Source organism: Osmia bicornis, chromosome 11, assembly GCF_907164935.1.
Source record: "Osmia bicornis bicornis chromosome 11, iOsmBic2.1, whole genome shotgun sequence".
NCBI classification, from domain to species: Eukaryota; Metazoa; Arthropoda; class Insecta; order Hymenoptera; family Megachilidae; genus Osmia; species Osmia bicornis.
The window spans coordinates 9,336,423-9,350,319 of NC_060226.1; the positions used below are offsets into that span (position 1 = coordinate 9,336,423).

At 34.3% G+C, this 13,897-nt stretch overlaps 1 protein-coding gene across 8 annotated transcripts; it reads right to left on the reverse strand.

The window, feature by feature from the left end:
- Nucleotides 1–851: 851 nt before the first annotated feature.
- Nucleotides 852–13,812, reverse strand: LOC114878920 (dystrobrevin beta-like). Of its 8 annotated transcripts, none has more exons than XM_046287899.1 (18): nt 13,364–13,812; nt 8,517–8,681; nt 8,142–8,358; nt 7,983–8,065; nt 7,760–7,911; nt 7,539–7,647; nt 7,251–7,417; nt 6,898–7,025; nt 6,721–6,819; nt 6,532–6,613; nt 6,236–6,274; nt 6,034–6,146; nt 5,178–5,343; nt 4,789–5,084; nt 3,124–3,269; nt 1,802–1,861; nt 1,622–1,651; nt 852–1,262 (listed from the first exon to the last, which is right to left on the reverse strand). In XM_046287899.1, exons 2-18 carry the CDS (start codon nt 8,674–8,676, stop codon nt 1,000–1,002), a joined length of 2,310 nt encoding a protein of 769 aa, XP_046143855.1. In that variant the 5' UTR covers nt 8,677–8,681; nt 13,364–13,812; the 3' UTR covers nt 852–999. The 8 variants fall into 8 exon arrangements, with proteins under 8 accessions (XP_046143855.1, XP_029049069.2, XP_029049064.2 ...); XM_029193236.2 differs by having other exon boundaries at nt 6,028–6,146; XM_029193231.2 differs by lacking the exon at nt 13,364–13,812 and adding an exon at nt 9,275–9,369 and having other exon boundaries at nt 6,028–6,146.
- Nucleotides 13,813–13,897: the final 85 nt, after the last annotated feature.

Sequence of the window (13,897 nt, forward strand, 5' to 3'; positions counted from 1 at the left end):
TTACAGAAATTCCTATGTTTTAATATGTTTCATGTTACTACAGTCAAGCATCTAATGCAATGAGATATATTTAAAATACTGTATTCGTTTAAGTTTCTAATATTTTCGAAATTTATATTGAACATTGTATGTAATTTGTATGAAATTACAAAAAAATTCAATGCTCTGTAACTAAACATCCATTAACAATTGTTTTTTATTATGAATTTAAAAAAGTTTTTTTAATTATATTTACTTACCTTCTGGTATAAAGTTGGTCAAAGAGACTTGTGCAAAAGTTTACTCCATATTCTCATCTACATAATGTAGACTACATGTTATTTACTATTGAGCGTTTGGTCTAATATCGTTTTTAAACTTTTATGTTAAAATTGTATATGCATGATATTCTGTTTGCTAAATTAATAAGTATCTAAACAAAGAATGTTCATTTTTCATATTTAGCCTAATTTAAAGATCAACTCTTGTATTTTTAGGCCTATAAACACTATAAGTTATATTCTTGATTTTAATTACTTATAGCATTATATTTAATTTATTTAATTACAAGCACAAAAAGAAATGAAACGATATTTGTATTTAAAAAAAGAAATCACACAATGTTCTTCAAAAAGTATAAATATATTAAATACTATATTGAACTGAAGAAGATAAACGATAAAAGTTTGTAAATAATGTTAAAAAATAGTTAATCAATATTAAAGTAAGCAATACGCCATTCTTTCTAAAGATAGTAATATTAATTTAATATTATCATTGAAATTTATAGCGTGATATCTTATGACAAACAGCTTTTTGAAATTAAAAGTACTGTTTTAAAAATTTAAGACTTTTAAATACTGTCCAAACTCTAATGTCGTACTGATTATATTTCACACTAACACCCAGATATATTCCCATCATAAATAACCAGTGGAGCTATAATAACTTATTTGCATTTCATTTAGCAGCAGTTCCTAAGCCATTAGAATAAATATGTATAGATGTCATCTAACAAACTTATCGATTGACCCATCTTTTCACTGGTTCTGTCCAGTTAGATTCATTTTCATCTTCCTTTTCTCCGTCCGCTTCTTCCCTTTCTCCTCTTTCTTGTTCTTGTTCACTGGATGGGGTAGCGGATGGTGTTTGCGACATATTAACATTGCGTGCACGCAATTCAGCCAGAAAATCATTTTCTTGCTGATAGCGACGCTGAAGTTCTTCTCGCCAAGAATTTCCACCGCCGCTACTATCATCTCCATCCTCACCAGCCTCGAAATCTAAAAATAATGAAATCTATTAGATATACAGTAATATATTTAAAAAATAGCAATTTGGTTTATTACAGATAAACTTAATACATTTTAATTATTGCTTTCTTACTATTTTGCAAAAAAAAAAGTATGCCAGTTTTTTTACAAAATCTGTTTCATATATATATATATATATATGTATTTATATCTATTTAAATAAGTTATCTACATCTGTTATTTACAATGTGTTAAACTAACATAAATATGCTTACAGATTTGTAAATGCAAACATACATTACAAATACATTTGAATAGAAGTTGTGTGGTTCATTAACTACTGCTAAAGAAAACTAGAGAGTATAATTTTAATTACTAAAAAATGATACCTGAGAATTTAGTGTTTGTTATTTTGCTTTCTGAAATAACAAAATATCTGTTGTAACAACTATCTATTATAGTGATTATATTTATGTATATAAAAGAAGCAAGTGATGTAATATCTCGCAAATGCTTGTGAAGGTACGAAAGAGTTGTAATAACGTGTTAAAATTGTAACAAACTCTTACCTAACGGTTTTCTGATGTTAATTCGGCCAGAGTTGTGAGAATGATCCTCCTGGTCTGAGTCTGCAAGGCACCAGGAAACATTCACAAGGGGTGCATCACACACATTCCACAACACGTCTAAAGTGTCATTTGTATATGGGAATATCCATTTGTTCTTTGGAATTTCAATATGAACAAAGTATTTTACATAAATTTACATTTAAAAAGTTTAATTAAATGTTCCTCAATACATCACAGTTTTGTATAAAACCCTTATTACTCAGATACCACTTATCTCAGACAAAATAATAAATGGTAGTTCTGTAACTTCAATTAATGTTTTCCTATCTCTTAATTTTGTTGCTTGAGGAGAAATTTTATGATTCATATATCATAAATATAGCATGGAAAATTGTGTTGATTTTATAAATGAATTGAGAAATTAAATTTTGACGGAAATTAGCTTAAAGGCATTTATGATTGTCGAATGAATTTTAAATTTTTTTAAATGAAGCACTTGCTGTTTCACGTGTAGTGTAGTCTGTGCTATTTCTAGACTAAATCTTGCTAAATCTATACTAAATGAAAAAAAAAAGAAAATATAGAAATTACACAAGCAAACTGTATGATAGGAGAAAAAAATTATGTATTTACATCTGTAAAAGTTTACCAAGAATGCAGATATGTAGATATGTTGACAAAATTTGCATAGGATATAAAACTATTTTGATAATTACATACATCTTCATAAATCATTCTTTAAAAATACACTATCTTTCTTTTTATAGAATTATGTATGCACATCAAAATTCATCTTGTACCCGTTTTAATTTCAGAATAAATTTGTAAAATTTCGTTTACTAAATATAAAGGAGGGAATGCATTGTTACATGCTATAAAAATCTAATGATGTGATAGAATAAAAGTACTGCAAAACATGCCTGCTTACACTAATATGAACGATGTTATAAAAGAAGTAAATATAAAAACCATTTGTTTGAAACATATTTTTATATACATTATATCCTTTACTTTTTTCTTTAATAAATTGATCATTACTCAAAGTGTTAGAAACAAAATGAAAGTAGGCTTATACATATTAATAATGATCTTCTGATTTTAGTTAGTAAATATCTTGTCATTAACGCATTTATGAAATGTTAATTTCTTAGAGTTAAAATAAACATTTCTATGTTTTGTTCCTAATCCAAATATACGATTATATTGAAGGCCTGTATTAAAGAAAATAGCTAAGTACAAATTCTTGTGCCATTTTAAACTACAAAAATATTTTGCATTCATTTCTGATGCAAATTATATTAAAATGTTGTAATTTAACATACCCGAATTTAATTCCCTCACGAGTGTTGACATGGCATTAGTAACACTGTCAGCAGCTACCAATAAGTCATTTCTTAAGGATCGACCCAAGCTATTATTCGCACTGCTGGAACCACTTCCTGGCAAGCTGTTTGTCCTGAACGCAGACCTGATATCGAAAATCTCTATTTTCTTTGCATAAAGCGATATCCAAATAAATACTAAATTAAAATTGTAACATGCCACGCGCAGTGGTTGACATTATTGTGCAAGCATCTAATGTTTAAAAATTTATTGTGCAATTACGTAGTAACTACTTCATAAAATATTCAAACATTAGTAAATTGGTATAATAATACACTACTGCAAACATGCAACATTATACATGTCATACTTGTCATTTTTTAAACCAAGTAGTATAAGTTATTTATAATTACTAAAACGCATAGCTTTAATTTCATGAAATATTATAAACGTTCTAATCGTATTAGTAACCGAAACTGGAAGATTAAAAATAAAAGATAAGTTATACTACTATAATTTATTTTAAAAAAGAAAACAATATACGCGGTCATTGTACAATTCTGTATAAAGAAAGTATAGCACTATTTTGTTTATTATACAATAAAATATATTGACATGCTGTCTTAAGTGCAGTGATCTTAATTGTCTATATCTTAATGGTTCATAAGACTAATTAAATGCAAACCGTGGAAAATTAATATACAAGTGTTCGGCTACGAGTGGACATCCTTCGGTAGCCGAACACTCTGTATGATCAATAACATAAAAGTATAAAAGTTCAATACAGCCTAAAAGCGTCATAAGATAGCAAAAGCAACATGGGTTTAAATATATTGATGTTTTGTTTAATGAAAATACAAAACAAAACTTATAACACTGAATATAGGAATGTTCCAAATATGCAATTATTTTTATTACTCAACTAGTACGAAATGTATTGTTGTTACTAGTTGAATAAAAATATATTTTCGTTAACATTCACATGCAACGATCCAAAATATAATTACTGTGCTGATTTGTTTATGGTGCGAGACTACGAAAACTATTATATCTTGCACTATGCGTGTAGAAGAAATCAACTATTAAACCCATAAGTATATAAAATACAAATAAATGTAATCAACAGCAGCAAATTTTCTTAATTTATAAATATGACTAAAATAAGACTGTATTTGATTTCTTCTTACAACTTAAATGTGTACTAATAACTTAAAAATTTCGATAATTATATTAAATTTATGTATTAATGACTATTTCAAATATGGCGCACAGTGCACACTGGATGTATATACCACGTTAAGTATTTTAAGTTATATAAAAATCAATAATGTTAATTATGAGATTATCGTTCACTTCGTTAAACATATTAAAAATCTTTGTACAAATTGACAGGAATTGAAAATAAAAAAATATTGATAAAAACAAGGAAAAAATATTTCCTTATCTTCACAAATATTATGTCTTCAAAATCTGTCAATACATTTCTGAATATGTTTCTAAATATAACTTTCCACTAAATCGAGAAATTAATGTAAAAGTATTCAGAAAATAATATTTTATACAAAGATTGTAGTAAACGCTTTTGCTCTCTTTTATAGCATTTCTCTTTCACTAATTTTTTTTTTTATACATTTTCAACATAGATTGTTCATATGCTTGCCTACCTTACATCACCTCCAACACACGACAAGTTATCTGGAATAGGATTTTGTATTGTTCCCAGCATGGTATTATTGGTTACACTCGCCACTGAAGTCGTCGGAACAGAACTCTGATAGCTTTGAGACATTTGTTGTTGGCTTTGCGATTGCTGTTGTTGCTGTTGAGGTGTCGTAGAAAGCGGACCTCCTGGAGTTGGAGGTGCTGATCTACTGCTTGGAACAGCACCAGGTGGTAAAGGTGGGGACTTTGTACTTCGCGGTGAACTATTTGGTGTTGATCTTGGCGATGCTTGATGGTTCTATATAATTTTAAAGTTTTACACGATGTACTACAATAAAAAAAATTAAATAATTGCTAAAAAGAAACGTATACACTGTACTGAGAATGATACCTTTAACATTTTCATTAAACCTTCTAACTGCACCATTAATTGTCTTCTGGAATCTTGTAACGTTGCCAAGTGAGTTTCTAATTCGTCTTTTCTCTGTCTTAAGGCTCTCAGCTCAGACATTAATGCAGGATTTTCTAAACCAGCTGCTTCTATCTCTTGCTGTCTCCTACAGTTGAATTTAATGTCAATATAATAAGCTGTCAGCTACTTAGAAAGCAAGAGCTGTGGAATACCCTTTGAACTAGGTATTCCATTTGACTGACTACAAGCTGAAGCGAGAATTATTATTAATGTAGTGTCTGTATGTGAATCTAGTGAGTCTATTAGTTGTACAAATTAAATTGAACTTCTAATATAATTCAGTAATAATTTCGTTGTTACAGAACATCACAAACTTAATTATTTAAAGTGTAACTGCAATAAGTAATTAAACTTTATGAGTTCATGTATTATGATAAGGGTGAAAAAGAACGAATATTGGTTACAGGCGGGAAACTATTAATATTAGTAATAATTTTAGATTTAATTTTCCTAAATTCTAAGTATAAAATTATATATATAAAGTATGAATATCATTACATGAAAGGGACGAGATTTGTATTAATGTTAGTATTGTTGTGATGTCTTCAGCTCTAATATATACATATACGTGTCACAGTAAAAGCATCAATTAAAGTAATAGATACATTTACTAGTCATTTACACTTTTACTGTAACATATGCACTATACGCAACCAAGGTGACAAAGCAAAACAGAATGTTCTCTTAACATGCATGATCCTAGGATGGTTCGACAGGATGAATTCGAGGTTTAGGCTTGATATAAAGGAAATAAACGACACAGGTATACCTTAACCTTGCAATCTCGCGCATTATTTCCTTGTTCTTTGCTTCTAACTGCGATATAAGTTCTCGTTGTGCTCTCGAGGCATCTAGCGATGTCAAATTTGCATCAGACGGAGCCCTACCCTGTAACATAAAACACATATTGTAGACGAAAAAAAAAGAAGAAAAAAAAGAAGAAAAAAAAAGAATCATTTGGTGTACTTAAAACTTACTGCTTGATCAGCTTGCGACATTCTGGATGCGGCACGAGGCTGTGTGGTTATGAAATTATTAGTACCATAAAACCATGATTCAGTACTACGCTTAATTGAGTTAGTTGCTCTAATTTATAGACACCGAGGCATTTCGCTTAAAGTTTCATACGTTTGTTACCAAACTATTATGTCAGATATATCTAATATCAAATATTTATAATATTCGAACGATTTAAAAAAACTGTATTTATAATATTCAATATAATGTTATAAGGAATATTAAACTAATTTATATATAAAAATCAATATCTTACCATAGTCCTAGCTTCCTGAGCCAACCTTTGTGCGTATCGTGCTATTAATTTATGTTCATCATCCAGTCTTGAACTATCCATACTGTATAACGTGCAAATGATAAATATAAAAAAAAAAAATAATAAATAAAGTGTGACTTTTTATTTAACAAAAAATAAGTGTGCATCGTTTGACTATTTCGCGCTCACCTCCTTAAGGTAGAACGGCTATCCATCGATCCAGAATCGAAAGGAGCCATAAAACCTGGATCTGGAAAACCGTTGTGAGACGGTAAAGGTGATGGTGGGCTGCAATGTAGGAAATTTATTTAGATCGAAGAAGTACATTGTCATTGGAACATGGAATATCATGATCATGGCACTCACACTATGTGTGATAAATTTAATGTCTTCTCTGGTTGCTCCGGAAATCGCGGTAAGCTGTTCTTTCCTTTTTCAGGTACACATCTGAAGCTCTTCCTCAGGGAATGCCCAATTTGTTTGCTAGGTGATTTCTATACAAGAAATAGAAACGAGTGTCGTGTGAAAAATAAAATGCATTAATTCATTAAGAACCAATGCCACGTTGCAATTAAGTCCTTCCACTCTTACGTCCTACAATTTTATAAAACCTTGTTGTTCTTTCTTGTAAAAACTGCATTATTTCACTGCTTGGTTCTTAACGAATTAATAATATCACTATGCGGACAATTATGAAACTTCGTCTCCAGAATACGTACGAAACTACTGTACTCCCTCGTCTCGTGGTCGTTATTGTGTGTCCCAGAAACTTTACCACGCCAAAAGCAGTCCTGACAAAGCTGATACGAGTGACATTTCTGACATCTATATCGGAAGCCAGTAAAGTTCTCTTTGTGACACGCGTCACACATAACAGGATGGGCCACTGAAAAATCACACGTGGATGAAGAAACCAATTATCCATGATACTTTTAATAAGGCGAGATACCCGGCTATCGGTAAAATTCCCCAACACCCGAGGGCCATTGCGGAAGATGGAAAATCACCTGTTTCAACAGCAGCCATCCTATGGTACAGTGGAAGCCATATTAAACAGTGCGGTCCTGGATCAGACATAAGCGTATCCAAAAAATCGTTAACCGTGACTTTCGAGTTCTGAAACACGGCGTGACACCAACGATACTCATTCACGAGTCACACTGCGTCCGACGAAGTTTGCTATTTATCAATCGCATATTCAATGATCAGTTCATCTGAACGAACTTACTTGAGGAAATATTGAATTGGCGAGACCCTCGGAGTATCCAAAGGACGGTGACTCGTAAACAGCAGCTGTTAACGCTAGAACTTCTTTCAAATATTCGGCGAATCTCCAGTGTATCATGTGACCGTTGCTATCGGATATTTGCGAATATATATCTGTTCGATAAATGATTGCAATGAATAATTATAAGTACCCCCCAGTGGGAAATAACGAATCGAAAACTTACATCGAAACTTATCCATCAGCTTTCCTGCGCACAACGTAGCCAATGCTACTTTCACCGAGAACACAGATATTTTATTGTTTTCCCTGTAGAAAAATTTATTATTATCGTCTCATGATCAATGGAAGACTAGTTTCTTAGATATTCAGTATTTTTACGTACCCTGTAGTGTAGGCGGCAAGTAGCCAGTTCATCAACAGGGCAGTCGTAGCATCGACTTTGGCTTGTTGAGAAACAGGCACTCGTTTATTAAGAGCGTGAAATAAGGAAGACAATAAAGTTTCGAGCCTCGACACTCCCAAGGTGCTCGATGGTTCCAGTGTGTTCAAACCGTTTTCTCGAAACGCCTCGATTACATTCCATATGTCGACGTTGTGTACTGCACACAATAAATCATAAGTTGTAAATGTACTTATGGGATTTCATTTGTTAGGTCCTTGGTGGGTCAGTCACGGTGTGCCAGAATGCTTAAAAGTTAATGATACACAGCCGGGTATATCGGATGATTAGTAACATCTTAACTGATTCTATACTTACGATGAACTTTCTTTTGAATGAATCTCAGCTTACAAGCTGTGCGATAGGATGCGAACCGGATGCTGTCGAAATTTTGTTGCCGCATCTCTTGCAGGAGCTGCAACCGGCTTGCCTCTCCTGAGCTACCGTTTCCTGATCCTCCTGCGCCATCATCTGCCATTTTATCTAAAAGAAGAATTATGTTTCACCAAGTTTCACCTAGCGAATGTTAATATTTTGTTTCATAACTTCTTCTAGATCACTACGAGAGTAGCACGTAAGCGTAGTTCGTATGCAAAGAAACGAGGCGCACGTGAAACGAAGGCCGTTCGTCGATTAGTCATCGAAGCTCGTTAACTCGACTAGCAATTATATTAGGTTCTGGCATGATAAACGGCTAATTTCGAAACACTGAAAGTCCGACACGATTTAATAGTATTTATGCTATATTAATTTGAAGCTTGAAATGTATCCTGCCACCGTTGATTTATTATTTTTATTAATCACCCCTTTTTAACCCCTGGATTGCTAAGCCAGATACGATATAAATTTGTGATGAAAATCTTGTACGTTCAACCCAATAAATTTTTATTAGCGTGGAGCTAAGCTTCGCGAGTTGCAGAACTATTCGTGGCATTCGCAGAATGCACCTCGCATTATTCTCATCACGCGGTTCCTTGATTAGTTCCAGTCTATTGTGACGAAGCTAGGATCGCCCCATTAATTCGATGCTATTAAGATCAAGAAACGCGTTCATTATAACTGGAGAGGACGAGCACCTTTGACCCCTGGACGATAACTTCCGCGTTTGAGGTGCACAGGATGTTCCCTACAACTGGCTGGTTTAATTTCATTTCTACCAATCGAATAATTTTTTTTTTTCTTTTTTCTTCAATGGGAACGGGCAGTATCCCATCAACTTTCGTCCGGGTAACAAAGGAATCACAGAAGAGCTCTGACGATTACTTTTATCGAGGTTCACCGATGAAACCGAGTTCAATCGTTAACTTAATGGAACGTGGAAACCACTCGACGCGGTAGATGCAACTGTTTCATAATTCATGGATCGTTCGAGGGAAAATCGAGCTGCAGAAGTAGCCGGAAGTGGTCGTCGAATCGAAGCAATTAATAGTTTACGGATAAATTAGAGCTGAAAGGAAGGTAACGAAGTGATCGAAAGGAGAAGAAAAAGTATCGTGGTATTAAATCGGTTCGTTAAAAGTTTCAGCCCTTCTACTTTTTTTCGTTTAAAAATGCTCCGTAGGAAGTTTCTAACTTTTTTTTTTTTAATTACAGCGTTAAGTACGTCTATAATTTCTGTACCTTTACTGAAAATGTTCGTTTTTTAGCATTTCCCTCGTATTATTCATGGAATCGATTTGCCGTTGCATGAAACGAGAAATCGATAAGAGGAATGCCTCGTCGGCTGTATTTCGACAAAATGGTACGGAGTCAGGTGCATTTAGGATGAAAAGAGTTGGGAGAAAGGGAAATCGGGCAAAAGAAGAGGCTTAAGCGTGTTGCTGTGCATGAAGACTAATGCATCTGCTCACCTGTTTTCACAGATTACATACTCTCTCCCATAGGATTCGCGAATATAGCGAAATACAGCGAGTGAAAAACGGTATTCATCAAAATATTCTGCAATCGTTCGAAAGAAAAATGTTTTAGATAACGTGAAACTATCATTCTTGCGGACCACTGGTGACCTACGTGGTATTAAACGCGTTAAAAGTGTTGATGCGAAAATTAAAAGTATTTAACAACGAGTTAATAATAAGAAGTAAAACGAATCTTGCTAATTGCGTAACGTAATTAAAATACGACGCTCCACCTTCATTTAATTATCAAGTGAAACATTTTTATTTATCTATGCAGCGCTTTTGAATTCAACTTCTTATCTTCCTTCGTTGAAATTCTTCGGTATGGAATGTGTTTACGCATATAATTGCCTCAGCAAAGCTAAAAATACATTAGATATCGCAGAATCATTTATTGCAAGTAATCTGTTGTTACAAAACTAGCCTCCTCTGATTCAAAGGGTGTCGTTCACCGTATATCTCGTCGGAAAATCACAAAAAACTAAGTAAATTTACCCAACTGTTTCAACTAGAGCGTATATCGAACAAGATGAATTCTCAATGTTTTCTCAAATGATTCGCCGCGAATACTCGAGTACACTCGATGGAATGTACTTTCAAGAGCAACAGAACCGTCGACGTTTCGCGGTAAGCAACGAAAATAGCTCTTTGACAATTCTTAAATAGGCTGGATATTTCAAATACCCACTTGATATTATTGATTATTTTACTTAGAATTATTGCAGTCGTGAATAGCCGCAGAGTACTGCTATTTATTTACGACCATTCATTTCAGAGCCGAACCTGAGACTTTAGGGGGTCCGAGGCGAGCTCCGAAAAAGGACCCCTTCACATACATGACATAAAAAAAGTAGCTCAAATAAAATTTATAAAATTAACATTAAAACGATTAATACTCTTCTTGTATTCTTAGACGCAAAATCGTCTTCTGGGGGCCCTGATTCATTTTAGGACACGAGACCGCTTTCGCTATATCGTCATTTTCCCCGGGGATGCCTACGGGGATGCCTAGAGGGAAGGGCAGGAAATCGATATCCTTTATACACAATAACAAAAAAAAAAACAAATAAAAATAATTCTTCGATGATACTTCGAAATGACAAATATCAGTTTCGAGTACCAACACTTGATCTCCATTCGCTCTTTGATTCTGATTATTGGAAATATACAAGGATGGTTTCGATTCCATCGACTCTTCAACTGATCTTCGTTCGCAGTCATTAAAACTCGTTATGCAAACTCGATTTGAAGGGCGAACCAGCATCGATGGTTCTCGTATTGTTCGCCACTTCGCTCTTTAATTACGCGGTGTAATGAACTTTGTAAATGCTTTCCGGTCTGAGGTTACCGATGGATATTCGGACAAAAAATGTGCTGGCTCTGAAATTTCAATTGCACCTGCTCGTATTTCATTAGCAATCGTCGTCGATTTTCAAAAAGATATATGTATGTAGTTCGGAAAGTAGAATAAAGTGCAACGGTAAATCGGATAGAAACCGGCAAAGCAAATCCCTACGGAACAACTTATGTAATCCTGTGGAGGCCCGTTTTGTACAGCTCTGCGCGGAAGTTACTTTTTAACAGGGAACAAAGCTTTTTCGCTGATCTGGTTAATGTCAGTGCTACCGAGAGCACGCGGAATGCTTGGCAAATATACAGGGTGAAACTATAGCTTTAAAATATAGAATTATAGCTTGGCCCAATTGTATGGGACACCCTGTATATCAAGAGTCATGATAAATGAAATAAAAAATATGTACGTTTCTGTACTGGCTAATCGATATTTTACGATACTCTCGCTGGAACATAAGTACGTATTCGCGTGTGCCATTGGCGGAATTTTATTTAGTATTAGATCTTATCCTGATCTTTACCCCGAAGCAATCAGCGAACCAACCTGCACCATAATCAGGAAGTTAGGTTCCTTTCTTTCAATGTAATTTGTTTATTGATTGCTTGGAATATAAATAAAAACAGTCGAATTTATAAATTAATATTTATCCATTGAATCAAATTTCTTGGCCTACTGTAAGGCCGAAAGAATTTTCCAGGTAACTTGAAAGTCTCTGGCGTATTTCGGTCTGCCATTTTCGCATACACGTTCCCCGTTGGAATTACCGTCTTTGTGACGCATAAATTGCCGGAAGGATCATACAGTAAGCGTTAGAAGAAGCTCGTCGAGCAGAAAGTTGCAAAAGAATGAGGAATGTGTGTAGATGCCTAAGTTTGAATCAATACAATAAGTGGGCCAGGTGGGGATGTATAAGATCGCCCGAGGAGACAGAGGAACGGCCAGGAATGTGGGACAGTTTCGGTACAGGGGAACGCGCGAAATGGAACGACCAAAAGGCGCGGTCAATTTTGGATACTTTATAATTGAAATTTCTATACTCAATTTGAATATCAATATAAAGATCAATAGCTTCGAAGAATAATCGTTTATACCGTCACACGGATTAGTACTTACAATATTATAATCCACTGGATTATTCGTCGGATCAAAGGATTATTACACTTTCTAATCCATCAAATTTTTAATCGTACATCAACGTCAGGGATAAATGTCAATCGCTGAAGATATACGAATTTGAAAGTTACATGATCAGATTATAAATCTATTAACTATTCGTAAGTTTATCTATATAGCAGAACTCGAATAACTTTCACAATTGGTACACGACCACCATGAATCAATTGAGAATAATGTTTTGGACCAGTGCCGAGTAGAGGAAGTAACGTGTGTCAGTGGGACACTGTTTAACACTTCCTTTGCCAGATAGTACACTCGCCGGGACAGTGCCCGTTATATTACATTAGACGCATATGAAGTTAATCTTATTTGTCGAAGCTTATCATTACCGTTATAATATATCATAACGGTAAATAAATAAGGAGACGATTTTCTTGCAAGAAAAGCAAAATTTAAGTCCCAAGCCTATTAAGCCATATCAGTATAATCAATATACCGTTCTGTATTATTTTTCTGCTCTTTCCAATATAATATCATATGACATTTAGATAACTTTATTATTCATTCAAATTATGGATTAGTTTCTATCGCCAATAAGCCATAGTAGATACGTTTTACTATCTAGGTACCACAAAGCAAAGAATTAAAAATCCCTTTATCGTTATAAAAATAAAAACTATCCTTACATACTGTTTAAAATGTACGAAAACATGCAAATATGTATGTTGATCGAATTCGTCCATATCGCCGTCACGAGACACGGCGATGCACCTAACCTGCTCTGCCGGTATACATACCTTGGACACCTTCGATGCGCGTGTCTTCAGCAAGGGTGAGAGGAAAAAAAAAGTGCCGACGGGTGTGGGGTGACCGTCACCGTGTCGACAGAAACTTTTTTCGTATCGTTCGATCACGTACACGACGTCATTAGTACGGCTACCGTTCTGAAAAAGTCAGCCAAGTGGCGATGCAACAACACTTCTCGTGGCACTCGAGTGGCTACTGCTACTCTGAACACAGGACCGAACTGTCAAGAAGATCAACCGCGTCTTTATAGATCGTTATGACAAATACGATTCATTCGATCGAACTTGTTACATAAAACCGGGAAGAAATTCGGTCTGCTTCGAATTAAAGCCGTAAAAATATTCTTAGCACAAGAATATTGCGATAAACAAACCCAACGCAATCACGATGTAATGTGCTTCGCGAGCCTCGCGGCCATCACTGATTTCGACGGGCACAAACGATTGGTGGCGCCATCGTTTCTTGGAACGAGGGAACGAGGAATAGAACCATTAAGCGCGGGAGAGCAGCAAACATATTTAAAA